This window comes from Botrytis cinerea, chromosome 8 (assembly GCF_000143535.2).
Source record: "Botrytis cinerea B05.10 chromosome 8, complete sequence".
Classification (NCBI taxonomy): Eukaryota; Fungi; Ascomycota; class Leotiomycetes; order Helotiales; family Sclerotiniaceae; genus Botrytis; species Botrytis cinerea.
Genome location: NC_037317.1, coordinates 341,190 through 367,775, shown reverse-complemented (window position 1 = coordinate 367,775; position 26,586 = coordinate 341,190). Strand labels below are relative to the sequence as shown.

At 44.2% G+C, this 26,586-nt stretch overlaps 10 protein-coding genes across 13 annotated transcripts; 4 read left to right on the top strand and 6 right to left on the bottom strand.

The window, feature by feature from the left end:
* Positions 1–286: 286 nt before the first annotated feature.
* BCIN_08g00900 (hypothetical protein) lies at positions 287–1,978 on the bottom strand. The gene is made up of 5 exons (XM_024694356.1): positions 1,550–1,978; positions 1,339–1,438; positions 692–1,175; positions 586–635; positions 287–534 (listed from the first exon to the last, which is right to left on the bottom strand). Exons 1-5 carry the CDS (start codon positions 1,646–1,648, stop codon positions 326–328), a joined length of 942 nt encoding a protein of 313 aa, XP_024550145.1. The 5' UTR covers positions 1,649–1,978; the 3' UTR covers positions 287–325.
* A 40-nt stretch (positions 1,979–2,018) lies between these two features.
* Positions 2,019–5,160, bottom strand: BCIN_08g00890 (hypothetical protein). The gene is made up of 6 exons (XM_001552457.2): positions 4,251–5,160; positions 4,116–4,192; positions 4,036–4,054; positions 3,945–3,978; positions 3,225–3,890; positions 2,019–3,152 (listed from the first exon to the last, which is right to left on the bottom strand). The coding sequence occupies exons 1-6, from the start codon at positions 4,988–4,990 to the stop codon at positions 2,724–2,726; spliced, it is 1,965 nt and encodes a 654-aa protein (XP_001552507.1). The 5' UTR covers positions 4,991–5,160; the 3' UTR covers positions 2,019–2,723.
* An 823-nt stretch (positions 5,161–5,983) lies between these two features.
* Positions 5,984–7,738, bottom strand: BCIN_08g00880 (hypothetical protein). The gene has a single exon (XM_024694355.1). The coding sequence runs from the start codon at positions 7,493–7,495 to the stop codon at positions 6,305–6,307; it is 1,191 nt and encodes a 396-aa protein (XP_024550144.1). The 5' UTR covers positions 7,496–7,738; the 3' UTR covers positions 5,984–6,304.
* A 69-nt stretch (positions 7,739–7,807) lies between these two features.
* Positions 7,808–8,884, bottom strand: BCIN_08g00870 (hypothetical protein). The gene is made up of 2 exons (XM_024694354.1): positions 8,708–8,884; positions 7,808–8,646 (listed from the first exon to the last, which is right to left on the bottom strand). The coding sequence occupies exons 1-2, from the start codon at positions 8,739–8,741 to the stop codon at positions 8,147–8,149; spliced, it is 534 nt and encodes a 177-aa protein (XP_024550143.1). The 5' UTR covers positions 8,742–8,884; the 3' UTR covers positions 7,808–8,146.
* Positions 8,885–9,067: 183 nt separating this feature from the next.
* Positions 9,068–12,004, top strand: Bcubp1. Its single transcript, XM_024694353.1, has 2 exons — positions 9,068–9,128; positions 9,334–12,004. Exon 2 carries the CDS (start codon positions 9,517–9,519, stop codon positions 11,689–11,691), a length of 2,175 nt encoding a protein of 724 aa, XP_024550142.1. The 5' UTR covers positions 9,068–9,128; positions 9,334–9,516; the 3' UTR covers positions 11,692–12,004.
* Positions 12,005–13,448: 1,444 nt separating this feature from the next.
* Positions 13,449–16,473, top strand: BcPtpB. Its single transcript, XM_001552461.2, has one exon. The coding sequence runs from the start codon at positions 14,054–14,056 to the stop codon at positions 15,704–15,706; it is 1,653 nt and encodes a 550-aa protein (XP_001552511.2). The 5' UTR covers positions 13,449–14,053; the 3' UTR covers positions 15,707–16,473.
* Positions 16,474–18,732: 2,259 nt separating this feature from the next.
* BCIN_08g00840 (hypothetical protein) lies at positions 18,733–20,052 on the top strand. The gene is made up of 2 exons (XM_024694352.1): positions 18,733–19,655; positions 19,711–20,052. The coding sequence occupies exon 1, from the start codon at positions 19,341–19,343 to the stop codon at positions 19,647–19,649; it is 309 nt and encodes a 102-aa protein (XP_024550141.1). The 5' UTR covers positions 18,733–19,340; the 3' UTR covers positions 19,650–19,655; positions 19,711–20,052.
* Positions 20,053–20,729: 677 nt separating this feature from the next.
* Positions 20,730–23,643, bottom strand: BCIN_08g00830 (hypothetical protein). 4 transcript variants are annotated; one of them, XM_024694349.1, is made up of 3 exons: positions 23,316–23,643; positions 21,512–23,204; positions 20,730–21,433 (listed from the first exon to the last, which is right to left on the bottom strand). In XM_024694349.1, exons 1-3 carry the CDS (start codon positions 23,508–23,510, stop codon positions 21,075–21,077), a joined length of 2,247 nt encoding a protein of 748 aa, XP_024550139.1. In that variant the 5' UTR covers positions 23,511–23,643; the 3' UTR covers positions 20,730–21,074. The 4 variants fall into 4 exon arrangements, with proteins under 4 accessions (XP_024550139.1, XP_024550138.1, XP_024550140.1 ...); XM_024694350.1 differs by having other exon boundaries at positions 20,730–22,069; positions 22,154–23,204; XM_024694351.1 differs by having other exon boundaries at positions 20,730–22,063; positions 22,154–23,204.
* A 59-nt stretch (positions 23,644–23,702) lies between these two features.
* On the top strand, positions 23,703–24,489 carry BCIN_08g00820 (hypothetical protein). Its single transcript, XM_024694348.1, has 2 exons — positions 23,703–23,932; positions 24,031–24,489. The coding sequence occupies exons 1-2, from the start codon at positions 23,899–23,901 to the stop codon at positions 24,252–24,254; spliced, it is 258 nt and encodes an 85-aa protein (XP_024550137.1). The 5' UTR covers positions 23,703–23,898; the 3' UTR covers positions 24,255–24,489.
* A 44-nt stretch (positions 24,490–24,533) lies between these two features.
* On the bottom strand, positions 24,534–26,575 carry Bcgcd2. The gene is made up of 2 exons (XM_001552465.2): positions 25,590–26,575; positions 24,534–25,483 (listed from the first exon to the last, which is right to left on the bottom strand). The coding sequence occupies exons 1-2, from the start codon at positions 26,160–26,162 to the stop codon at positions 24,623–24,625; spliced, it is 1,434 nt and encodes a 477-aa protein (XP_001552515.2). The 5' UTR covers positions 26,163–26,575; the 3' UTR covers positions 24,534–24,622.
* Positions 26,576–26,586: the final 11 nt, after the last annotated feature.

Sequence of the window (26,586 nt, the reverse complement as noted above, 5' to 3'; positions counted from 1 at the left end):
GCGCTTGGCATTGAAGAAACACGAGATGAGAAACATTATTAGATATAAAATGAAATGACAATGATAGGGGGCGATGTTGGTAAAAGAGATATCAAACATTTTCAAACTTTAATTATCATTAATATATCCAATGCTCAGCTTCCGTAGTTCAATCTACCTTTCCAGTTCCTCTCCCATGCATGTCGAAAAGATACCAATTCAAAAACGCCCTTCCTCTGCTCTCAGTAGTGGTCTATTGTACAGGTTCGATACTAAATAAATAGGAGATCCCCCCCCCCCCCCCCCTCCCCAAATACAATTTGTACTCGTTCATCATATACTTCGCCTATTCAACAGCAGCTGTTGAACTTGGCTTTGGCGCATACATTCTAAATTGAAGGAAGATAACTGCATCTTCAACAATCGTTCCCAAAGATCCGATAAGCCATGGGGTGTTGATGATGAGATACTCTTTCTCCAATGAATGGAAGAGAATGCCAGCACCATACGTTAGGTTTCCCATCAATGAGAGAAGGAAGAAAAGGAGTGCGAGACCTATGGTTATTAGTCGACGGTATTGTGGGAGGGCAAAATCAGAGCGCATACCGTCACAAGACTTCTCCTTGTAGTTCTTCAATATTTGGGGAATTCGAGCACTTGATAATCTAATTAGCACTCATCCTTAACTTTTTCTTCCTATGAAACAACTCACCCGAGGTAGCAAATCGCACTGAAGTATCCTAGTACCTCTGCTCCAACAGCAACGTCATTCGTCTTGGGAACGTCGCCTCCATTCTCTGGTGTAGGCGTCCAGACACCACTTCTCCAAGCAATAGCCCACCCAGCTGTTCCAGCAGCAATGACCAATAAAATGCTAGCAATATTCTTCACCCAAGCATTTGCATCTGGTGAATCATCTTCTTCCAAAATCTTGGTCAAGGTATCTTCATGATGTTGACTTCCACTCATCGCTGAGGAGCGTCTCCTGTGCGATCCTGGAAGTCCAATATTGCTGTTACTTCGTCGACGAGCAATAAGAGGATCCTCTTCCGTTGGGGCATTGGATTCCACTTCTTGGCGTTTCTGAGCGTTGATTTTGTTGTAGTATAAACATTGTGAGATAAGTACAAAGTCCGCAATGCAGAAATAGATGGCCAGAACAGTTACTGTAGGGACAAGATCGGCCCAGATTGCACCTGAAGACGAGTTAATGTACGCACGTGACAATTGAAGAATGAGATCTTGTAGATAAGTTGGTAGGTTGGAAGAAGAGTCATCCAGATCAAAATCACGGTTTGAAGGCCACGATATGACCGCTCAGATGGTGCGACCCTCCCCCAAGTGCATCGGTCAACTTACCAGCAAGATTCGTAACATCGCCAATAAACCACACCGTCAAGAAGGCCAATGATACTCCATCGGCACTCTGAGACCGGTAGTTCAAAATAAGTTGTGGTACCTAGGATGATCGAACCACGTCAACATAAGGATTCACGACCCAATACCACACACCACCCATACTATGGTTGGGCATGGCGAGTTCAAAACTGGATACAGAGGTGTGACGAACCAGCAAAAAGATCCAAGTTGCTAAGCTGACACTTCCAAAGATGCCCGATAACGCTTCTTGTACGGATAAATCGTGAGATAAGGCCAGTAGCGACATCATGATGGCTGTGAATTATATCTTTGTCCTTCTGGGTTGAGTGTAGTTTGAGCGCATCGACAATGTTGATGAGATGGATGATATATAAATATGAATGACGAGAATTCGAAGATGGCAGTATTCCAGGGAAATATTGTTGTTGATATCACTTGGTCAATGTCTCAACTGAAATCACGGAATAAGAGAATTTACGAATGATCTGATTGGGTGAATGAAAGAAAATGTTTTGGTTTGAAGGAGTACACCATCGATTTTCCGGGGCCATTTGCAGATTCTGCGATAAGATCGTCGTGGAACCAATAGGAAGTCTAGTTTTAAATATCCTGCAATCCCGAGGTCGTTTAGCTTAATCTTGAGTTTTTGTCGTATAGTGTGGTATTACATCATCAGATGTGTCGATTGATTGAATGGATGGATGGAATGATGGAAGACTTCAACATCTCAACGATCGTTTTTGGCAACAGTAGGGAAGGAAGGTATAAATAAGTCTATGGGAGGAGACGGCATGCAAGATGTTTATCTTGATCATGATCATGATCTTGATCATCGCGGAAACCACAGGTAGCGAAGTAGCGGTCCAACAACATGATTTTCTGTTCCCATGCTTGTTCATGTCTGTCGAGGTAAATTCCATGATCGGAATTAGTACATCTGCATTCAGACGCAAGATTTGGGGATACGCGGACATTGCTATTTCATCTGCGATCTTGTTGTCATTGTATTGCTCACTGCTCACTGCTCACTCCCATAACCTCATTTCAACCAGACTACTACACCATCTCCAAAGACCAAAATTTCGGCTGCCATTGATTAAAGATTTCGTTGTACTTTGATTTCCTCTCCCCTATCCCCTCTTCGGGCTACAAAGATGCAGTCTCCAGATATCCATCCATACGAAGGGGCGGTCAAGTTTCCAAGACGTAATAAACAGCAAGAAAAAGAACTACAATCACACAAAGCTATCAAATTCAGTCCAATATCGAATATCGATTCTATGTTCAATTCAATACATGCATATTCAATTACCCTCTACCCTTTCCCTCCCAACCTTTCTTTCCTCCCATTTACAATCCCCAATCTACGTAGTAAAAACCGCAATATCATACTCCTTCAACTCAAACTCAAACTTTCCTCCCTCTCCCGCCGTAACGCTCTTTACTGTCTTAACCACCACATCCTCGCCCCCATAAACATTCATCGCATTGCCATCCGGGGCATTCAACACCGTAAGCGTACCAGTCGCTCCCGCTTCCACACCTTCAAAATCAATCGAAAAGGGAATTGGAGTGGTAGTATTGTAAACAGCGGCTTTGAAGACGTATTCCCCGGGCTCATTGATACCGATGACGTAGAAGGCGGGGCCGAAGGGCGAGCTGCTATTATCGGAATTAGAGACGGTGAAGGGAACGGTGGCGTTGTAGCGGTTGTTGGAGAGGAGTTGAAGTTGGTGCCAGGAACAGCTGAGGACTGTTTCGGCGGGGTCGGCGCTAAAGGTTATGAGATCGGGCTTTGGAGGGGGAGATTGTTAGTCCGGGTTGTTCTTCATGTGAATGGTAGTTGGGGATCAGGAATGACTTACGGTCCATTGGAAAGAATTGATATTTTGGAATCCAGGAGCGTATGAGGCTCCGATGACGATGTCTCCATTTCTTTCCATGCCGAGAAGGTAGATGGCTTCACCCACTGCACCAATCCAGGTTCCATAGTCCATTTTGGCGGCGTTCCAGTCGACAGGTGCACCGTTTGCGTTTGGTTGGATGACGGCATACTCGCCTAACAAAATGGGATAAGATCGATTTGCATTATCAAATAAGTCGAATTGAACAGCGAAATCATCGGGTCTGAGATATTGATGGAAATCCGTTGCTGAAGTGTGAGGAGGACCAACAGAGAGAAGATCTTGAGCGGAAGAGACGACTAGGATATCTGGATATTTAGCGTGGATGGCGTTAAAAAACATTGGCCAACGGTAGGCGATGTATGATGGGTGGCCTCCACTTAGGTTATCTTCATTGCCTACTTCTACAAAGTTGATCTTCCATGGCTCGGGATAGCCGAGGGAAGCACGAAGAGCTCCGTATGTTGTGCTGGTATCACCCAGGAGGAACTCAAGTTCGTTCATAGCATCATCAACATATGGTTGAAGATCTGCTTCAGCTACAACTATTGGTGTTGGAGAGTCGTTTTGTAGGTAAAGACCTGCCCAAACTCCTAGGACTGGCTCGACATTGAGATCAGTGCACCACTTTGAGAGATTAGCTTGAGTATTTGTTGGCTTTGGAGCGGAATGAAAGCTTACGTTCATATATTCAATCAAACCAAGTCCATCGGTGCTAGATTGCCACAAATTAGTATTGAGACATGTTCAGAGTAGAAGCTATTGTGCTCACTTTTGGTAACCCCAAGTTCCTATTGAAACATTAGTCCAGATGTTCGAGAGTAAGCTGAATTCGGATTGCTCAATACGTACCTGGTCTTCCTGGACGATCCTTGAGAGGGCCAATTGTCTCATTCCATACCCAACGGTAACCGTAACTGTCTCCCTCACTATTTTCATTGATAATCAGTAATTTTTACAAGAAATAAGACAGTAAACAATACGTACATGTTGTTTCCTCCCGGAATTCTGAAGAAACTTGGGTTCAAATCGATCATGGCTTGCACAAGCTCTGGTCGAAGACCATTTGGTCTGTCATTATAAGTTGGTGGGAAAAGACTGATGAGATTGAAGTTGAGGGAATGTCCACTTTCAAATTCGATGGTGAAGTTATTGTTGACATCTGGAGCTGCAGTGGTAGGTTCGAGAGTGAATGGGAATTCAGTCCATTCTTCAGAGGTGGAGTTGGATGGTATATCGACACTCGCAAAAACGGTTCCAGAAGCTGCACCGACCAAGCTTGCCTTAAAGTTTCCAGTGTATGCGCCCAGAACCCAAAAACTTCCGGTATATTTTTGAGGTTGGACACTGAATCCCCACCATCCAGGATTGGAGAGTCCAATTGTTCCTGTGCTATTTGAATATGTGCCATTGGATGATGCACGAACATTGACTGATGTGGGCAATGCTGACGACAATGGTATTGATGTATTTTGTAAGGTCAAGACTGAACTTCCAATTGCCGTCCATGGTTCCAAAGTAGATGCAAATTCTAGGTTTCCCTGAAATGCTCGGTTTTGAATCAGTTCAGCATAGATTCCACCATCACCAGAATGGTTGATGTCCTCAAACATGAGACCATAGGCTAATGGAGAAGAAGCATTTCCACCACTTGCAGATGCAGTGATATTGATGGCACTGGCAATGCCAGCAAGCACCGGTAAAACAGAAAGACTAGAATATAACATTTTGGAAGCTTGAGACTGAACCTGAATGCAACCTCATAGCAATGAGAAGGAAAAAGCCATGTAGCATGCAGTTCCCAGCACTATATATACCTCGGAAATACGATTTCCCAAGACTTCACTTCATGTATGGGTTTTTCCACTCATCTCGGATTAACATAGTACCTTGACCCACAGGTAACTATAGGCAGATATTGACCCGAATAATTGCAACCGGAAGCCAAGCGTGGCAATTGCAGAAAGCATGCCAAAATGAAGCTATTTCCTAAGCGATCGAATGCCGACAACATCTCTCCGCATTTCGCAAGCTTACGGCATTGATAGGCATCAAAGGAGACTTCCTATTGATGCGCATCAAAGTTTTGGCGATGCAAGTCCTTGCAGGTTCTTCTTTTCCACTTTTAGGTATACGTAGGCTAATATATGCATACTTATAGTTACCGCACCAACTTCGGGGCCCCAATGGTGGAGATTGTGGGGAAAGCGAATCTTAAAGATTTGAGCCTTTGCGGGGTGAGGATTGTGGATTAGAGGGAAAGTTGGTAATTAAGTAGAAAGGAAGTAGGAAAATAACAAGAGATGAAATGTAAGGAAACTTTGGGTAGATACGTCTTAGGAGATATGTCCGGTGAGATCTCCTTGGTATATGTTTGCAGACACCATACAATCCCACCAATAGAACCTTTCAGCCCTCGATGAAGAGGCCATGCGAAAGACAGTGCTTAATACGTATTCCACGATCGAGTCTAAGCTTCTGTGCGTTGCATTCCAAGGATTTTGCACAAAGTAGAAATGTCGAATGGTAGAGATGCATGTGTCCTGGAACTCGAGATGCAGATACAGCCGAAGTATTGCAATTAAAGAAGCGGAGTAATAAACGCCTACCAAATCGTCGCTAGAAACAGAAAACAATGAACGAAACTTCTTATATGAAGAGATCTATCTATCGTTGACATTAGAGATTTCAAGTTAAGAGAACGGAATTCATTAGATAACTGCGCAAGTATGTTCGAATGATTATTCTAATGGTCCGTCTCAATGGAAGCACCAAGCGCCTGTTCGTTGGCGAGGAAGCTTCGATAATGCGAATTTCTCCCAGACTGCTAAGAGAGGATACGACTACTAGATATACAGATACTATCATGAATCTTGACTATGAACTTCAATCTCGAATTTGAATATGATAAAGAGTTATTGACAAGAATAACTGAACTAGATGCATAATTTGAGAATGACCAATGCTTCCAACATCAAAGTCAGATTGAAACCCCGTCTATAGACATTAACACGAGGAAAGTTTTCGAACTTATTAACTTCCTAATCATATCTTTGACGCTTTCGACGATTTTCATCGCCCACAGGCACATTATTAGCACCGCTAGCACCTCCTCTATCTCTATCTGGCATGAATCTTTCATCCTCCGTAGATCCACCCATCCCTCCTCCACCTCTCTTCGGACCTCTATCATCAAAGTTCCCCCATCTTCCCGTATCTTCTGACTTCAAATCTTTGTACTTTGTCGCTCCTTTCTTTCCTAATTTCGTCATGTCCCTCATTTGCAATGCTTTTGGAAGCAACTCTCGATTTTGTACATCATCCGCATATCTGGAACCCATGATGTCTCTTTTATCTAAACCTTCTGCAGCTAATGCATCTGAATAGAAGGCGCCCTTATGGTAGTACTTCTGCATTGTCGCCATTTTCCCTCTTCCTTCCCTCTCCTCCTTCTGCTTCGCAATATATTCGTCATCTTCTTTCTTCCTCTCTTCCTCTGTCAAATTTCTTCTCCTCTCGACTTCTTCCAATTCCTTTTCTCTCTCTTCAATTGCCTCTCTATCTCTCTTGATCCGTTTGAGCTCTCTCAATTTCCATGCTGCAAGCTCCGCCTCTGGATCAATATCGTCGGTATCGTCCACCTCATCCTCCTCTTCCTCATCATCCCAGTTCTTCTTCCCCGCTTCCCTCGCCGCTATATCTTTTCTGATTTGCTCCTCAACAATTTCATCTGCCATCTTTTTTCTTCGTTCTTCCTCAGCCGCAGCCAATTCCTCTTCCGTTTTAGTCTCGTTTTTAGAAGCCCCGGGTAAATTGTTCCTCTTGTCCTTCTTGATGAATATCGGCCTCATCATAACCTTTCTAGGCGCCTCTTCCTCACTACTCTCTTCCTCTTCGCTATCTTCTTCACTTCCCTCCTCACTGCCTTCTTCCTCTTCTTCACTTTCTTCTTCCGTCACAAATCCTTCTTCTTCCGCAGCTTTCGAGGCCTTTTCTTCTTGAATTCGCGCATTTTCTTTAGCTGCTGCGACTTTCCTCCTCTCGTTTATGTCACCTTTAATTGAACTGCTAGAAATTCCAATGGCGGTTGAAGCTTTTGGGGGCGGCGCGATCGTAGGTGTCTCTTCTGCATCACTTCCTGAATCAGAAGAATCATCTTCTTCCAGATGTGCTTTGCCCGGCCGGTATCGTGATGGTTTAATTGGATTCGCGGTCATGCGTTTCCCAGACATGATTAAGACTAGAATATCGGGTTGATAGATTGAATTGCGTTGTGCCGTGGTAGAGAATGCTTGGGAACCTTCACGAGGCTGAAATAGAGCAATTCTTAGACTGCCTTGCTGCACTTACCCCTGCAAAAGAATTCATGGGACCAGAATTATACGCTAAGATAAGGGGAGGTGGGAATTGCAGTGACCTGGTGGACTTATCAAAATCTTATTTATCGTAAAATTTCATATCAAGGTTGATCAGTCGGCAGTGAAATATTGTTAACTTTTCAGACATGTTCTTGAAAGCCAAATACTATAAGATGACACAATTCATGAGGAAACCTGCGTCTTACATTTGACATTGCAGTAGTCAAAGCCTAAGTGCATACCTAGATAGATTGTGTGCTCATACTGTAGACGTCCACAAACCGCAAAATGACATGTCTGAATTGCTTCCTTTGCACCATTCAGAGCTCTGCAGCTACATCATGCTACCACCCGACACAATTTCTACTCTCAGTACTTGATTGGAGTCTGATTGTCCCACATTCCTATCAAATCAGCTCTTCATGATTTATTGGTATCAAAGTCATAATATTGAACGTGAAAAATCCTTTGCCCTTCCTTTGGTACGCCAGTTCGCCGTGCAAATATAAGATTTCCCTCTTAGATTCATAGAATCTCTTCCTCATCCTCCACTGGTGTAGGTAATGGAGCTGATTGGAGCGCAGCAGGCGCAGCTGAAGTATCATCCATCTCAATTTCTCCTTGCGATTGATCATCCTCGACGTCGACATCCTCCTCCTCCTCAGAAACCTCGTTCTCCTTGTCCATTGCTGCTTGAACAGCTTCCTGTGCCTTCTTGTTTAAAGCTTCCCACGTCTTTGCTCTTTCTTGCACATTTCTTCCTCGGTATTTGCTCTTCTCGACTTTCGTGGAGGTTCTATCCATTACAGCTTCTGCGCGATCCATTCCCTTGTTTTGCCGTTTCTTTGCCTTTGAGCTCAACTGTCTTCCGCCCTTCTTCTTCGACACACCGGCACCTTGATGTGGAGAGAGAATTTGTGGGTTGTACACTGTTTCTGCTGGAGCCTTGACATTTTTGAGAGACTTATCGGTGTCGATACTTGGAGATGATGCACGTTTTGCTGCGCGAGAACGTACTGAGGTCGCTGGTAGATTTGTTAGTCCCTGGGGTGTGATTGGGAAGAAAGGAATTCACGTTTCACTTACAAGCCTTATTCTTCAGAGGCGCAGTTTTACCCATTGTGATAGATAGACAATAAAGATAGTTCTTGGGGGATTTTTTACTTTTTTTCTCTTGTTCGTCTTGTTTCTTGTTTCTCTCTTTTCTTTTTCTTTTTCTTTGAATCTTTGAATCTGCAGATATTAATTATTTCGTTGTGGGGTAATTACTCAGTAGCTGCTAGGGATCCCACGCTCCCTTGTCCACTAAAGACTTCCTAGACACAACACTAAACTACATCGACACAGGCACGCAAGGTGTACAGTGTAATGTGTGCAGTCTCGAGGCAGTGTATTTCGTACTCACATGGTTGCTGAGCACACACTTGGAGAACGGATCAGCCACCTGGTGAACTTGTTGTTCTTCTTCTTATTGCTAGCTTGCCTGGTAAAAACCTACTTATTATTAGTAAGTACCTTTCTAGCCTCTCACCTAGCCTCTCACCTAGCCTCCCGAAATGTTTACCATGCATGGGCGCACCACCAACCACATGGAGTTCCTACGGCACAACAACATAATCCTCAAAATCTTTACAAACTTTTACTTCCTTGAATACCATACCATGACTTCTGATTCTGAGTTCTAAGTGCTGACTCCTGACTCCTGACTCCAGAATTAAATAGCTATCTAGTAATGCTACTTAATCATCCACGTCCGCCTTAATGTGATAATTCGAACTTGGTCGCATTCGCCTTCGCCTTTGCCTTTGCCTTCGCATTCTCCGTCTACAATCTTTCAACGGAAACTTCAATCACTCCATACCATCATCCATCCACCTTGATTCACTCACCCAAGCATGAATCCTCAAGCCCGCAAAACGTATGATCTCTTCGACAGAGATCAGTTTACAGCAGATGATTATCATCAAGATTATACTGAAGGGTTACATCAGAAAGAGCGTATTGGAATAGGAACCATCTTGTCGATATCAGCTATTGTCATCGCATTAGTCTATCAAGGGCTCATCAATCTCGATTATGACCTCCTACCTCCCTCGCAATTGGCTTGGAACGCTCTAGTTTACATAACGCCTTCTTCATTGCTCGATTTCGCCGACCATTGCTCAAACCCTCTACCAATACGGAATCCCGACACAATGACATACCCGCGCACACATGCGCAAAAAAGCGAGATGATGCGCCGACTATTTGGCTTGGACACTCCGGGTGGGATTATAGATTCCGTTGCGAGTGCTGGGAGGAGAAGACTATCGACTCTTCCCCTCATCGGTAGTTTGGGGGTTGCGGGGGACGATGAAACGCCCGCGGGATTAGGCAATTGGGACAATTCCTGCTATCAAAACAGCATCTTACAAGGACTAGCATCATTAGACTCACTGCCAGACTTCCTAGAAAGTTTTCAAAATGATGGAGCTCTACGACAGGAGGGTTCGAAATCCGAAGAGATCAAAATGGCCAATGCTTTGAAGGAGTTGATTGCTACTCTAAAGGACAAATCAAATAATGGGAGGAGGATCTGGACGCCGGCAGCATTGAAAAATATGAGTAGTTGGCAGCAACAAGATGCGCAAGAATACTTTTCGGGTCTTCTCGGCGCAATAGACAAAGAATATGGAACAGCGACAAAGTCAGGCGGGGTATCGGGATTGGAACAGCTCAATAATTTGCAAAATTCGAGTCAAGAGCCATCTCACACTCAGGCCTTGTCACCGAATCCTTTGACTGGACTTACCGCTACCAGGGTTGTGTGCACAAAATGTGGTTATTCCGAAGGCTTGAAAACCACGCCTTCTCTTTGTCAGCCTTTGATTGTTGGGGAAGGCTGGGAATATGACCTCTCTCAATTGCTTCACGAAGGTACAAAGCTAGAATTTGTCAATGGTGTGTACTGTGAGAGATGTACGTTACAGAAAAGTCAGCATTTACTTTCTACTTTAATGGAACGACTTGAGGCCGAACCGGAAGACAATCGGATTCGCATAAATGCATCCGAACGACTACGGGCCGTCACTGAAGCACTAGAAAATGATGATTTTGCCGAAAAGACACTTAAGGATAAGTGTAAAATACCTACAGAAAATTGGGTGACTGTTACCAAATCAAAACAAGATATTATTGCTCGACCTCCAAAATCTTTAGCCATTCACCTTAATCGAAGCACTTACGGGCTTGATGGAGAGTTGAGTAAGAAAACAGCCGCTATCCGCTTTCCCAAACATCTCGATCTTGGCCCATACTGTCTAGGTAGTGCTGGGCGCAACAATGAAGAGCATGATAGCGAAGAATGGCTCTTAGCTCCATATGACTCTATGGTTGCGGGAACACAAAAGAATTCTCGGATACAGGGACCAGTATACGAATTACGGGCAGTTGTTACACACTCTGGAAGGCATGATAACGGTCACTATGTTTGCTACCGAAAACATCCAGTTTCGGAAAACAAAACCGATGAGAATGGCAACAAACAAGATCAGTGGTGGCGGTTAAGTGATGAGCATGTCATGAAAGTCAGTGAAGATAATGTCTTGGCGCAAGGAGGGGTATTTATGCTCTTTTATGATCAGATAGAACCTGCTGTTCATCTATCACCCATAGACCCCGTTGCCGACATATCAATGCAAGATGCAGGCATAGAAAAATCGGCGTGCGGCTCCCAACCCGGAATCACTCCTCTCATATCCCATAAGGCGATCTCAAACTCAGACATGATTACCCCTTCCCCTGAGATTGATGATACAGGCATCGTTATATCCAGATCTTCATCAGCTTCCAATTTATCAGACGCAGAAATGCAGTTTAAGAACAACGAAAGTCATGATGACCGAGAAACCACCGCTTCAGAAGGCTCAGATGGGGACGAAGATACTAAGCAAAAAAAGGAAACGAGATATACTCCGACTAAGGCTATATTGATACCTCAACCCTATATGCGTACAAGTAAAAGTAAAAGTGGGAGGGATAGCAGTGAAGGGACGAGAGAGAATAATATGGGTGGATTGGTTATGGTATGAGTTGGCTACCAAGGGGAATTTTAGGAGGAAGAGTGAAATCAAGGTTCCATGTTGTAGGGCTAGGTGACGGGTGCTGGGATACTGTATTTGTTACTTTGTATGCATAGCGTGGCGTTTGAATTGGATCCGGCGGGTTCGAAGGGTTCGATGGCATTGGGTGGAAGCTTGGTTCAATACCGGTCGATGCCGGACTACACATGAGGTTATTTTACCTCGGCGTACTCAAGTACAGCACAAGTATAGGTTAACTCCGAAGCTATCAAAATACATTTATATCATTAACGCTACTTACATAATATTTTGATTGCCCTCAACTAGTAAGCAAGGTAAACTTGGATTTCCTGCCAGCACTTCTAGCATTTTTGATATCTCAACAATGATGAAATTCTGATTGAGATTACGACGCACGTATCTTGAAGGTCTCGGATGATATCATTTTTAAACTATCTTTTGTCCTAATGCCGATTTTATCGGTACTTCAAATATTTCCAATAACTCCATTCCAAGCTTTGAGTCTGATGGCAATCACAGGAGTTCCCGGTACTTGATTAACATCTCGGAGCAAAGTACAAAATCGTTAGACATCGCTTAGCTACCGAGCAATCTTGGGAAGCAAAACGGAGATCACTCGGACGTTTTTGGAGATTGGGAAACTCTATTTCTGTGAGCTAAAGACCTAGTAGGCACGTAGGGATTAATCATAATGGGGAATCAATCTATCACGGATTCGCAAAAACTGATTTCCGAGGATGGGGCTGAATGGATGAGATGGGGCGCTAGAGATGAAATTTTCTTACTCCCTACGGTATGAAGAGGGGTTTTGTACAGGGGATTGGAAAAATTTGGAATGAGGGAGAGGAGGGGCTTGGATGGTGTGGGAAGCTTGGGGGGATGTGTACCAAGGATGAAATAGGAAGTGAAGTAGGTATCAAGATTGAACCTGGAATGTTGATACGGTTGGTAGCGTTTATGGTCTCTAACATTGAGACCTGAAGTGAGGATTAGCTTTGGGGAATGCTTGGAATGCTTGAAACCCCCTCGATAGATTTGTTATTTGCTGAAGCCTTGAAGGGTCAATGAGATCCTGAGGATCTTCAACAGCTTATTGCAGGCAGCGAAAAAGCTTATCTCTCTATTGTTTTGGGAAGGTGCATGCAATGGAAGGATCTGAAACGATCTGGAAAGTAGGGATGTGTGGTGATATAGGTTGGGGTTATTATATGATATGTCGATGGAATCGAATAGGAGGATATCAATCCTGCGATGAAGTGAGCCGTGAGCCGTGATGCGAGTGAGATGGAATACACCCAATCCAGTCTTGGAATAGATAGATACTACGTAGTTGACAGTACGAACGTCAAGCTTCAAGCTTCAAACTTCCAAGAAACAAAGGTCAAACTGGGGTTTAAGTCTAATGATCCCATTCTACTATGTACGTTGAAACGGAGTTATGGTATGAAAGCAGAGTAGCTCCATCGATTCGGTACCGTTGAACAATCCATCCACCTATCCACCCATCCACCCAATTTGCCCCGTCGTCTTCAATTATGAGGATGCACCATTCTATACGTCTATACGGGCGATATGGAGCCCGAACCAAATTACTTAGTTAGTGGGAAGTGATCCTATCCTAACCCCAGATTCTCGTCCTCACAATCGGTGTTAAGCCGTGTATGTGTATGTGTATGTGTATGTGTAAGGTTATGTGTGTATCCGACAACCCGTTTCTCATCTTTTCTCCACCACCACATAATATCGACGATGTGCAACAGCATACATATTCTGGGTCCTTTCTTTCACTCCTAAACAACCGAATGCTGCAAAGTCGAAAGTTTATGTCATATGACTCTAACTCTGACTCTGGCATGACTATGAATAATAAAGATGATTTATCGTAATTTTATATCAATATCTTCATTATACCTAGGTGGGAACGTTTGACCTAGGAAATCTTCCCATTTCGATATCTCCAAAGGTCTCATGTTTAGTCGATCTGTTGGTCAAAGGAACTTCTGACACTTTACCGGAGCATATACCTTATACTCTGACTTCTCTCCTCTCCTCTCCTCTTCTCTTCACTTTGCTTCTCTCTCTTTATAATCTCTAGAAGTACTATTCTATTGTACTTCGACTCCCTTCTACAATCTCAACTGTATTATACTTCCATACCTGCCAGTCTCACCTACCGGCACACATACATATCTAATTTTGGACCGCTCAACCTTGCTGCATCTGCTCTCAGACTCGCTCGGATCTTGAAGCACTATTATCCAACGAAATCAGAATAAAGTCCACGCCTCTTTTCCAAAAATATATTATACGTCATACCAGATAAATCGAATTCCTTGAGGGGATTCCTGTTATGGGTATCTTGCGACACTCAAATCATACACCTAGAGTGGTAACGGACAAGGTTCCTCTTTCTCAACGCATTCGAATTTGCATTCGTCAACATTCACCGGTACATATCCATCGAAATCACCATCGACAGAACGACAACATGAACGCGATTAATAATAACGATGACGATGATGCTGGGGCTAGTGGTGGTAGTGGCAGTCTTAGTAACAGTGGTAGCGCTGATGAACTCTCGTCTTCCCTCGAGAGATCACAATCACAACCACAATCGCAAATTACCGAACTACCGAATAAACCTTCAAATTCGATATTCGAGAGAAGACCAAGTACTTCAGACAAACCATCACTTTCCGTCTCAACCTCAGCTGCGAAATTATCTCCTTCCAAACGACATTCTTTCATGTCCCCCATGATTACAAGTCTCACAGTCAAAACGGATTTCGCATCGCAGAAACAAAAAAATGCGATTCCACATTTCCTCAACTACTCATCGAATGCATTGATGAGCAAGTTCGTAGCTCTGAGGAATCATGAACAAACGCTCAGAACTATACCTAATACATTAATGCATCACCCTGTCGTGGTATTGCGCAATAGATATAGCGATGTCTATCCATGGGAACATCATCGAATTAATCTCCATTCACTACAATTTGGCTACATAAACGCATCGCCCATCGCACTTCGGACTGCAAATGGAAGTGGAGAGGAGCAGGAAAATTATATTGCGACGCAAGGACCAAGGGATAATGGACATGATGGGGGATTGTTTTGGGAAATGTGTTGGCAGGAAAATGCAGAAGTGGTGGTGATGCTGACGAGACCGGTTGAAGAGGGAAAGGAAAAATGTGGTGTTTATTACGCGGAGGATGTGGACGAGGTTAAGACGATTGGAGAGTGGCAGATTAGATGTGTGGGAAAGGAAGAAGAGGGTGGAACTGTTCGGAGGACATTGCGAATCAAAAAAGTGAAAAGAGCGGCGAGTAGTGTGAGCACGAAAAGCAGTGCGAGTGTTGGGAATGGAATAGTCGGCACGAATGAAACAACAGCAGAAGGTCACCCTGAAACAGAAAAGGAAACGGAAGATACAACAGAGGAATTACAAGAGGAAGAAGCGGAAGAAGAAACGGAAGTCGAAGAACGTACAATCCATCATTTCCTCTTCGAATCTTGGCCCGATAATGACATCCCTCAATCTCCGGCCGATATACACGCCCTTCTCTCCCTCCTCGACGTCTCGCGCGCAGCCAATAATCATTCGACCACTCCTCGCATAATTCACTGTTCGGCAGGTGTTGGCCGTACTGGTACATTCATCGCGCTAGATCACCTTCTGAGGGAATTGGAAATGGGCCATCTGGATGGGTTATCGAAAGATAAAGATCCGGTCTATGAGACAGTAAAGAGACTGAGGGACCAGAGAATGTTAATGGTGCATAGAGTTGCGCAGTATGTGATGATTTATAACGTTCTGAAGGAGAAGTGGTTGGAGAGGGAAAGAGAAAGGACTCCGAAGGAGAAGGAGGGAGATACAGATGTTGAGGTGGAGGCTGAGACTCCCGGGGCTAGCTCGGCGAAGAAGAGGAAATTTGGTGGTCTGGGCCGCACGAGTGAGGAAAGTAGAAATGGGGCCGGTGTCAAATCTCCTCATGCGTGATAATATTTATCATCGGATCCAGATCTTCGATAACTGTCTTGGTTGTAAGGAATCTGACTTGGCGGAGGTGTATGCAGAAGCCCGTGCTATAGAAGATATACTGGAACAAAACGATGATGGGGTGCTATTACATATGTACAGATATATATGACGAATTCGCATGGAAGATTTGGGTCTGCTTGGGAACACATTGATATATAGGCGTTGAAATTAGTATTGGCATTGACGTCAACATTATTAGGCTGGCTTGGTTGGGAGGCAATGAACAAAAAGTTCATGGATGCCTATTGTTTGAACGATATTGTTTGGATTGGATAGGATTGGGACGGAATGGGATTAGGATTGGGATTGGCATTCGAATAGGGATGACTGGGAGTTTTGGGGGGAGGAGTAAGATGGAGGAGATGAAGTTTATTTGACATTGCGTTCGTCCGGTATTATCTCTCTGCGCTTGAATGTTTATCTTTCTTTTTTGGAATCTTGATTCTTGAGTTCGTCTCGGATTTATATCTATCCGTCTATTCTACGAGAGAGATTGATTATATATTTTTTTAATGTGTGGATGCATGGATGAATATTCTTTTTCTCTTCTCTTCTTCTGTTTATTATTTGTTTAATGTTGTGGTTGGTATTCTTATTTTAGTGTAGCGAGGAAGGATGATAGGATAGGGGGGTGAATGAGGGGGCGGTAGGTAGTTTTAGAGTACGAGTGGCTTGATTGAAGATGAAATAGTGGAATGAATGTGAATATATTGATAGCTTGTTTATTCTGTTTTGTGTATTGTGTGTTGTGTGTTGTGTTCTGTGCTGTGTGAAGAGATAGGAGTAAAAAAGGACAAAGGTGAGATTTGATCGCTGTTGATATTCTTCCTTTATTTCTGTTTGAAGGCTTGTGAGAAAGAACTAAGGGTCTGTTAAACGAAATTGAGATTATAAGGTGTGATAGGAGAGCAGTCCTCTGAGCTATCCCCGCTTTCAAGTCTCTGCCAAAATTGCCTCTACTGACTTACTTTTACTTGCAAGGACACCAACTACTTTTCGTTTTCAGAAAATAACAATGACTTAGCTGGTGCACTCGGCGGCGTGATCTAGATGCAAATTCTTGGAGGAGCTATTGGCGTGGCAATTGATACTAGTCTACTGAATAGCACTGCCATGTTAGCCCTTGCCAATACCTACCTGTCAATCATCTTTTTCAAAATATCTCCTCAGTGGCTTCACTGTCTCCGCACGACCAAGTCGTGGTTCGAAGAGCGTTCGCTTGGGGAGACAAGAAACGATTGGCCATGATACTGGGGTTCTGCGCCGCTGAAGTCTTGGCTCTAGGGCTTGTGTGGGAGGGGAAACCTCGTAGACTCGCGTACGATGTCGGTTTAATGGATATGAAGTTAGCGAATGATAGAATGGAAGAAGATAAAACGAACTGTCTGTGGGTCTACGGCTCAAATGCCCTAGGTGGAAAGATGTACGCGGGTAAACATTTAGGAGTTGAATCAAACCTGCTTCCAGGGTACAGTGATTGATATTCTAACCAGACAATACCTTGCGGAAGCTATTTCAACACCGTGATGGCGGATTGTCGATATAGAGCTTTAGCTTTCTGCATCGCGGCGATACCATTGTCTATTGTTGCGAGAACCGTCTTTCGTAACGACAATTCCTCACCCGCTGAGACCTCAAGTTTCGATCTGACTACACGCTGTAGCAGATGGCGATAAATGTGATCGATCTCAATCTCCTATTCTACTTCCTCCTCTTTCCATTTCAAGCTCTTGGCTTCCGTATTCATTGTGATCTTGTCTGTTATCTCATAGCGTTCTATGACTTGATTGAGATACGTCACTTGGTCACACGCTCGATGAAGTGTAATTCGGGGCAAAGGAAAATGAGCAGAACAAGCTTGGTGTAGATAAGTTCGGTAAGAAAGCGCTTTAGCTCCAGTTGTTGATGAACCTACACATTGCAAGCCTAGATGAATGCATTAACTAAACGATGATACAGAAGGGGGATGTTGAGACACTCACGACTCCGGGATATCTGTTCGCTCACCATGTGTCTAATGTCCATTCTCGCCAGCTTCACTTTACTTTGATCTGTCCTGCTAAGAGTAGAGTTTTGAAGTCCGCCTCCAAGTCCCTCCCAGCGATCAAATATTTCAAATTGGTCAAAATGAAGCTTGCTTTTAAGCTGGCAGCCTAAAGGACCAGCCCCAATAATGACAATGGGATAGCCAATATAGGAATCTTCTCATAAGCATCACTAGTAGAGATCCGCGCGGGCGACTTCATTCTCGCAGCTTGCGATGATTGGAATTGAGAAAGAGGAAGGGAAGAATAAATTGGAAGCTGCTTGCAAACCCCACAGAAGATCAAACTATCCCATTTTATCTTCACCCGTTGAAATTTGCAATGACAGAATGGAAAGTGACAACTCCTCATTCAACGACTATCTTCTTCCGAGAAAGCGGTCGCACCATCAACGCCATACTAGGCAGTGTCTCGCCGCAAACGCTGATCGTAATCACTGGTTGTGAGGCTCCCGACTAGAGCTAAAAACTGGCTACATGATTCTCACCAGATGATTACCGAAACTCGCAGCATTCGATTTTCTTTCTGGAATTTGTACATATGCTGACTGGGAGAAGCTCCGTGTGAATGAAGACTGACATCTTTGGGGGAGATTACAGCATGCAAGACGAGGGATATTCTTTAGCTGAGTATTTTACTTGGTCATGGTTCACTAATTTATCAGTTTTAGTCGACAACAGATGGAATCCTTGAAAGGATAGCGTTCGAATTGGGTAGTCGCTTTGGATTTTTGTTCGAGCTAGGTCTTGCGTTGTTATGTTATTATTGGGGCTCTACGGCAATATTCGAGACTTGGCACATAACCTTCTCGTCGTTTGTAGGTCAATTTAATAATTGAAGCCTTCGTGACGCATACTTGTTGCAACTTAGATTTCTAACTTGTTGGAAACAAATATGTAACTCGCCTGAAAGAAAATAAAAAAAGGGGGGGAAGGGGGTGAGAGATTTCAAGAAATGGGGAGAGAAAAAAATGGCAAAAACTGGCTAATTGTGAATCTCTTATAGCAGTCCTTCCAGCATGGGTCTCTGGGACTTCTTCTGACGTTATCACATTTCAGAAACAATGCGTTTGCATCAGAACATATGTATTTGCTGAGTTCCACCATCTGGTCTGCCTAAACAATTTCTGTTTACTCCTACTTGTACTTGCGCTTCGTCCCCCAAGCGGGGTTTTCAAGGCTCTTACATAGTAAGCATACCTGCCCTGCGACTGCGAACTCGCTTCAGTTTCTCGTTAGTATTTTCCCAGAAAGCTCTCTTCCTCTTAACCCTGGCATGTATTCTGATCGGCATTACCATTCTCGATCGATCAACTTGTCTCTTTTTTTTTTTACAACTCAAGCACCGATTGATTGCGTTAAGTGATCGGGCTTCTGCCAATCTTCTTTGCAGTAATCCACACCAGATAATCAGAAAAATCCCAAGCCGCATATATTTCCTTTTTTAACATCCTGCTTCAATTAGCCCTAGTAAATATAGATTTCCAAAATATCAAACACCTGACTGCTGCAACGAAGCAGATGCGAGAGAAAGATTGAAACGATGCAATGAGTACTTCTACCTCTGTCCAGCAAGCTGCAACGACACAGGATCTTCCCGTTAAAGGTCCTGTATGGGTTAGCAAATTCACAACACCGTCTCCTTCCCGCGATGATAACTCTCGGGAGTTACTTCTTGGTCTTAACGACGAGGCAAATAGTCATAATATACATTATGATCGACCAAGTTGCGAGCAACTCTCCTGTGAATGGACAGGTTACCGCGACGGAGTCGAAGCCGGCACACCCGAGCCGCTACTACCAGAAAATGAGAAGTTTCAAAAACTAGTGGAGGTACCAAGAGTTCCATGGCGGTAAATTCGTGTATGTATATCTCTTTCAAATGCTCACTTATCGTATGCTCACATATGAGCTCTAGACTCAACACCCCTTCCAGCTACCGAGGACGTGCTGGAAGCCTAGCCAAAGCAACAGGAGGTAAAATATTAATGGTAAAACTGCGTTTGGCACCACAGAGTCCCTTCCCAACAGCTTTCCTAGATGTATTCCAAACCTACCTCTTACGTCTCGCATCACCTCCCAACTCACCACACGAGGCCATTCCAGCCAAAAACATTGTATTGGCAGGCGACAGTTCCAGATCTGTCCTCGCATTAAGCTTGTTACAAGTCCTTTTGCAGCTCAAGCGAAAAAATATCCCAATGAAGTTCCATGAAAATACACTCCAGCCAGCAGGTCTGACACTTTTGAGCGTCACGACTGATCTAGTCAATGCGCTTCTCTCGCACGAACGAAACATAACGCATGGTATATTCCCCTCCCCCATCGAGAAACTCCCCTACCTAGAAAAAAGCTTTCCAACTGTTCGATATGGCCTACTAAGCCCGCACGAGCAAATCTATACTGCGAGGTCGGGATGCTAGCTCACCCGCTGGCAAGTCCCGTCGCCTCCTTGGATTGGTCTGGTTCTTGTTCTTTATGGTCTGCGTCAAGGCAAGAACAAGTTGTGGATGGCTATCGATTGATTGCTCAGATTGCTTTTTCACAGGAAGTTCCAGTTGTGCTTCAAGAATATGAAGGTATGCCGCGTGCATTCTTCTGGGTATTTGGCAAAGCACCGCAGACAATAAAGATTCTTGCTGATTGGGCTGAGGCTATTGTTGCTTTTGGAAAGGGCAAGAAATTGGTTTCTAAAGCAGAATTTATTCACGCTGAGGGCTTGAAGGCAGAGGAGTTGAGTTAGATGAGTTTGGTGTCTTTCAGTGTGGCAGAGGCGAGCGAGCTTCTCTGGAAGAAGACGTTAGACTACAAGGTCCCATTATTTCACCAACAGTGTCAGTCATCCTTGTAGTTGACCTTCATATTGTCTGGAGCCAATTCAATTCGCATAAATTAGCAAAATCTATTGCTTTCTGGGACAATAGAACATGTCGTTACTGGATACCAATCTTATAAAAAGTGCATTAATCAAGTCTTAAATTCCTCGAATTCTTTGCTTATATTATTTTGGGTGTTCTCATTTAAGAATAAATATCCCCTGCGTTGTCCCAGTTCTGCAACTTATCGTACAGACAATCAAGACTTCATAACACCGTTACTCCAAATTCCAGACGAAAGTACCACACCCGTTCGTCCGTCGCTTTATTGATGTGCTGAGCGAAGTGAAACTAGACTTAGAGCTGCCGCAATTCCGTGATCGCGTACGGAAAAACTATTATGTATACCTAGACCACGGTCTCCGTTTCCTTTCTTTCGGCCCCTATCTTACAAGGGCAGATACCCTTATCTCCTCGATTCCCTCCTCGATTCCCTACTTCTATCTCTCTTTCTATCACGATCCTTGTCTCTGACTCTGTCACGATCTCGATCTCGATCCCTATCCCTATCCCTATCCTTATCTCTCTCCCTATCCCTATCCCTACTCCTACTCCTCTCCCTCCTCCTATCCCTGTCTCTGCTTCGACTTCTATACCTTCTAGAATGACCATCTCTATCTCTGTCTCTCCTATCATCGGGTGATCGGCTCCTCCTCCTCGCCCTATCGTCGTCTCTTGATCTTCTCTCTTTTTCCCTATCCCTACTTCTTTCTCTCTTCCTTGGGGAACTTCTCGCAACTATACTTTCCCTTCGTTCAGTGGCACCTGGTACATATCGGTCAATATTGATCGGACTAGTGCTTCTCTCGATCCGACTACTTCGTCTCGCAGTAGGTGACCTACTTCTTGCGCGAGATTCTCTCCTATGGCTTTCCCTATCGCGAGATATTTCTCTTTTTCTTGCTGAGACAGGACTGCTCATTCTAGCGTCGTCCTTTGATCTAGGTGTAGCAGCGATGATCTCTTCCTTTTTAGTCGATAAACTAGGTAATTGTGGCTGATTTTTTCGTTCTTCGTTCCACTTTCTAGCTTCTTCGGCTCTTGCTTGTGCCGCAGCAACTTTATATGATTCCGTATCGAGATTCGAGGCACTTGTTCTAGTCACACTACTCTCTGCGCGTCTTGTGTCTCGGTCCCCTATACGGTCACGGCTTCGTGACCTGTAACTTCTCCGTCGATCGCGAGATCTTGATCGAATGCGATCCCTATCACGCCTATCATCACGATCTCTACTTGACCTACGTCGTCGATAGTCACTTCGATCACGACCTCTACTATCTCGTCTATCTCGATCACGATCCCTATCTCTGCTATCTCGTCGTCTTCTATCGTCCCGATCTCGACTCCCACGACGAGAGCGTTCATCCTTGTCCTTGCGGCCATGGTAATTTACTTCTGTAGCTTTAGATTCCTCATTAGTCTTTGTCTCATCCTTAACCTTAGTAGTATCCCTGGTTGATTCAGGACTTTTAGCTTGTTGACTACCTTCTTTTTCATGACTGGACTCATTCATCTTCTCTGCTATCGGTTTCGTATCGGCGAGTTGAGGCGTTTTCGAACCGGATTCTTCCTTGAGCTTCGCAACTGCAGTTTTCTTATGTTCAATTGTTTTAACAGGAGTATCTCGAGATATTGGTTTGATGGCTGAGGCGGGCATTGCCTTTCGAGGAGGCGGTGCCAAGGTCTCGTCAACCTCCATTTCCAATAGATGTCTGGATCGATTAGCAACCTTTTTGCCCTCTTTCAGAAGATCATTAAGAGCCTCTTGTTCGAGACGTTCAATTTCTTCCTTAGATAATTCTGGCTTCGAGGTAGGCGTTCGAACGCCGAGAGAATCCCTGCGTCTATCGTCGTCATATCTTCTTCTTCGATCGTCCCTATCCCTATCTCTATCCCTATCCCGGCCCCTATCCCTATCTCCTCTATCACGGTCCCGGTCGCGGTCCCGTTCTCTCTCGCGATCACGGTCTCGATCACGATCTCGATCCCTAGCGCGATCCCTCTCCCTCCTCTCCCTTCTTTCCTTGTCTTCTTTCTCCCGCTCTTTCTCCCTCTCCTCTTCCGCCTCCAACTCAGCCTTTTTCCTGGCCTCCCTCTTTCTCTCCTGATCGGCCTCAATTCTCTTCTCTTCTTCTCTCCTCTTCAATTTCTCCTGCTTTCTCTTCTCGTCCGCAATGGCCTTTTCCTTCTCTCTTAGTTCCTCCCTAGCTTTCTCCCTGGCGGCTTTCTTCTTTGCAGCTTCTTCCGCATATTGCTCATCTGTTTTACCTCCTCTCAAAAACTCCTTTTCCGCTGCCTCTTCCCCAATGTCACTTTTGCGAATCGTGCGAACCCCTTCTTCAATTTCTGGAATGTATGCCTGAATTAATTTATCGATTGTCGCTTCGGCAGATTGATAGATACCCGCGCGGTCCACAGCTCCCTCGATAAGCAATGTAGCCTTACTGCGATCCAACCGGAGTAGTTGTCTGGGGTCCTTCTCTAATTGCTCTTCCGCGACACTCAACAACGAACTCGTAAATTCATCCTCAAAGTCCTACAGTGACCACTTGTAGTTAGCATCTGAACAATTGTTTCGAAGAACCCATTGCTATCCCCAGAAATCTCGCGGCGCAAACGCACGCCGAAATGATTTAGAAATACATACGCCTTTTTCCAATTCTTGCCAAATTTTAGTTCTCAACTCATCATAAGTACCCTTCTTCTTGTATGTATGAGCCAATCCTTCAATAGCCGCTCTAGTCGCAGATGCAAGTGGTAACTCTGAAGTTTTTACTTTCTTTCGTGGTGGAGGTCCAGAATGACCACCATCTTTTTTGTACGTAGATGCCATCGTCGCCATTCTTTCCTTGTGGTGCTGAATTGTATTATTCAAAGCTCTCCCGAAATTTACTTCATATTGGAGGAGAAAAAGTTTAGCAACCTTGTGAAAAAGTTGAAAAGGATGAACAAACAACGTTGGAACGAGTAATCTCAAAGTAAGTTGACCGCGCATGAATTCAATTCAATAGACGCGAGTCACGTGTTACCTATCGATCAGCCAATCGCGCTAGTGCGATCTAAAGTGACCTTCAACAACCATCCGAGTGAATCCTGGAGTAGAAGCCGTGGCAGCGACTACACAACCCATCATACGCATCTGCAAATCTCCAATTCTGATCGTGCAGTTCACGCCAAATTCAGGCTCACAATCATCCACCCAAACCTCAATTCTCATCAAAAACAAAAATATGGTTCACAAAGTTCTCTTCTGGACTGGCTTTGGTATGTTCCCCTCTTCCATCTGCCCCTCCTCTTACCAGCTAGTTCCCCGCATATTTCACTCTGTCCCCTTTCATTTGACTAACACGCATTCTCACTAGGCCTTGCTGTCCGCGCTTGGCAACTCGGCCTTGAAATGCGGCCTTTTTTCAGCAGACAATCTCTCTGGGTCTACCCCGTTTTCGGCGGCGTCGGTGCTTCGTTTGGATATTGGATGCAGGGAGTTGAGAGTCGGCAACAAGCTATCCTTGGGGCTAGACGAACAGCTATTTTGGAGAAGAGGGCGAGGAGGAAGGAGAGGGAGGAAGCTGTTGAGGAGTCATAAGTTATTTATTGGAAGAGCGCTGGGAATTTGAAAACCGGGAGGATGGGTTCTGAACGAGCAGGGGATGACAAGAAACCAAGAACAGATATGGAAATTGTACACATTTTTACGGGTAATTGGTCAATGAGAAAGAAATTGCTCAATATCTCATCATAAAAACAAACATTAGGGAACAAGTCTCAATGTGGTGTGGATATTCAAATGGATTTAAAGGAAGTCTGGACATTGTATTTCATTTTATCCAGCTATTACACTATCATACATCAGATGTGATTATTTTGATATCATCAAAATTCTTTTTGAACGCCATCCAACACCTGCTCAATGAGATCATGCCTCTCTTTGGGCTCTCTAGATATCGCAACGCTCTACTGAGCTTCATTTACTAATCTATGAAGAACTGGTACAGAAGTTGTTGGTATACTTCCTGACTCCGTAACAACCATCTGAATATACTCGGCCGGAGTAACATCATACATAGGATTGCAAAGTTGGAGTTTCTTAACATCCATCCAGTTCTCTAATGGTCCTCCAGCAATCACGAGCTCATTGGCTGGTGCGATCTCATTAAGAACAATCGAGTCCAAAGCTACTCGATCGGTGAATTTGATGGTCTCGCAAAGAACGATAACTGGCTTGTCAGCGGATGAAGCTTCCATGGCAACCAAAGCTGTTCCTATCCTTGAATATAATCGGCCATTATTCATCATTGCGTGAGCACCTAATAGAACCTTTGTTACATCTTGGATGTTATGACTTAGTCCATGGATCAAACAGTACTTGACTTCGATACCTAAACTGACAAGTGCCGATGCTAAATGCTTTCCCTCATGTAGAGGTCTCGAGTCAACCACAATGACTCTGAACTTCTTGCCCATTTCGTGGGCTCTCACTAACGCTTTTTGCACCAGACTACTCTTGCCGTAAGTTAATATAACATCACCGTCTCTAATCTTCTCAGCAGTAGTATCGGCAATAACCTTATCAGCGAAAGTAATTCTCTCGCGCATAAAGACGTCAATGGCATCACAAACACTCTCCTTCGCCTCGGCTTCCGACAAATCTGGGTCGGTTTTTGATATTTCCAGCTTAAGGTGACGAATGGCGTTACCCATAGATACTGAAAGAGGTCGACAAGAAGCTAAGTACTCAATTTGAGGAGAGAGGACATGTGGTATGAAATGACGCGTGAGACTTGCCCCTACAGGGGTTTTGTAAGATTCGACAACCTGGAAAAATGTAAGAAAGTGATAATGAGGTTACGGCCATCTAAAGGGGGAGAGGGGAGGAGAAAGTAGATGCACATATGAATTCAATCCTCAAAAATAAACTCACTCTCTTGAATGCTTGCAGTGTTGCCACAAGTCTTGCGCAACTGCCGCATATTGTGTAATTGCTCATTTGCAGCCCAAGAGCAAGCACTGCGGGATGGACATCTTTGTTTGCCTCAGCAATTGTAGTTGTCCGTGGTTTATATAAATGTCTGAAAAGATCAACGGTCTTATCTTCGACCTTTGGAACTTCTACAACTGGGGCGGATTTTGTCGGCCCTCCTCTGACTGGCAAATTTCGTACTTCTGCGCCTTTTTTAGGCTGAGATTTTCCTCCTTTCGCGGACTCGCTTTTCTGTCCTGGTGCCACAGTGGCAGGAGTCGGATTCTCGGCCGTTGCTTTGCTCTGTACTGCTGCAGCTCTGCGTGCAGCCTTCTCTTCCTTTGCCTTCTTTTTCAGTTCTGCAGCTGATAATTTTCCTGCATCGGGTGTAGGTTTGGCATTTTCCTTTGCATTCCCTGATTTTGTGTTGGGGGATTTTCCTTGTGCTGAAGAAGGTGTAGATTCAGTACCTCCTACCTTCGGTTTGACAGCACTTGCGGAGCCTGTGGCCGCAGGTGAGTCTTCGGCAGACATTGCGGTGCTTGATATAAAAAAAGGAGCACTTGAGCTTATGAACCAAAGACTAGGCCTAAGACCAACGCGAAACAACTCCGCTGGTATATTCTTGACTTTATCTGCGTTTTGATCTGTTGCGACTATGTTTTGTAGTTTGAGATGGTGGGGGTTTGAAGGTTGTCGCAATGAATCCGAAAATGAGTCACTTTCTTGTGAATTCGTAGATCGTCAAGCTGGATAGGAATGAAGACTTCAATAATGGTTTATTCTGAGTGTTTTTTGTGACCGTACAGTTGAAAATGGGTTTGAACCTGGAGGATCGAAATAATTCACAATTTTTGTCTTGGATGATTCGAGTTGCATGTACCACCGATATTAATATTGTTCGAAAGGCTGAAGAACTAAAGATTACAGTAGCGTTATTTTATCCCTGCAAATAAAA

What these genes read in the sequence shown, in the direction of transcription:
- BCIN_08g00900 (XM_024694356.1), bottom strand. Translation starts at nt 1,648, where the DNA reads ATGATGTCGCTACTGGCCTTATCTCACGATTTATCCGTACAAGAAGCG. An exon ending in AGTGCGATTTGCTACCTCGG is followed by an intron (nt 636 to 691) that starts GTGAGTTGTTTC and finishes TAGATTATCAAG; the next exon opens with TGCTCGAATTCCCCAAATAT. An exon ending in CAAGGAGAAGTCTTGTGACG is followed by an intron (nt 535 to 585) that starts GTATGCGCTCTG and finishes TAATAACCATAG; the next exon opens with GTCTCGCACTCCTTTTCTTC.
- BCIN_08g00890 (XM_001552457.2), bottom strand. Translation starts at nt 4,990, where the DNA reads ATGTTATATTCTAGTCTTTCTGTTTTACCGGTGCTTGCTGGCATTGCC. An exon ending in ATTCCGGGAGGAAACAACAT is followed by an intron (nt 4,193 to 4,250) that starts GTACGTATTGTT and finishes CAATGAAAATAG; the next exon opens with TGAGGGAGACAGTTACGGTT. An exon ending in TCAATTCTTTCCAATGGACC is followed by an intron (nt 3,153 to 3,224) that starts GTAAGTCATTCC and finishes CCCCCTCCAAAG; the next exon opens with CCCGATCTCATAACCTTTAG.
- BCIN_08g00880 (XM_024694355.1), bottom strand. Translation starts at nt 7,495, where the DNA reads ATGTCTGGGAAACGCATGACCGCGAATCCAATTAAACCATCACGATAC.
- BCIN_08g00870 (XM_024694354.1), bottom strand. Translation starts at nt 8,741, where the DNA reads ATGGGTAAAACTGCGCCTCTGAAGAATAAGGCTT. An exon ending in GCCTCTGAAGAATAAGGCTT is followed by an intron (nt 8,647 to 8,707) that starts GTAAGTGAAACG and finishes CAAATCTACCAG; the next exon opens with CGACCTCAGTACGTTCTCGC.
- Bcubp1 (XM_024694353.1), top strand. Translation starts at nt 9,517, where the DNA reads ATGAATCCTCAAGCCCGCAAAACGTATGATCTCTTCGACAGAGATCAG.
- BcPtpB (XM_001552461.2), top strand. Translation starts at nt 14,054, where the DNA reads ATGGGTATCTTGCGACACTCAAATCATACACCTAGAGTGGTAACGGAC.
- BCIN_08g00840 (XM_024694352.1), top strand. Translation starts at nt 19,341, where the DNA reads ATGAGTACTTCTACCTCTGTCCAGCAAGCTGCAACGACACAGGATCTT.
- BCIN_08g00830 (XM_001552463.2), bottom strand. Translation starts at nt 23,510, where the DNA reads ATGGCGACGATGGCATCTACGTACAAAAAAGATGGTGGTCATTCTGGA. An exon ending in GGCAAGAATTGGAAAAAGGC is followed by an intron (nt 23,205 to 23,315) that starts GTATGTATTTCT and finishes TGGTCACTGTAG; the next exon opens with GACTTTGAGGATGAATTTAC.
- BCIN_08g00820 (XM_024694348.1), top strand. Translation starts at nt 23,899, where the DNA reads ATGGTTCACAAAGTTCTCTTCTGGACTGGCTTTG. An exon ending in TCTCTTCTGGACTGGCTTTG is followed by an intron (nt 23,933 to 24,030) that starts GTATGTTCCCCT and finishes CATTCTCACTAG; the next exon opens with GCCTTGCTGTCCGCGCTTGG.
- Bcgcd2 (XM_001552465.2), bottom strand. Translation starts at nt 26,162, where the DNA reads ATGTCTGCCGAAGACTCACCTGCGGCCACAGGCTCCGCAAGTGCTGTC. An exon ending in CACTGCAAGCATTCAAGAGA is followed by an intron (nt 25,484 to 25,589) that starts GTGAGTTTATTT and finishes ACATTTTTCCAG; the next exon opens with GTTGTCGAATCTTACAAAAC.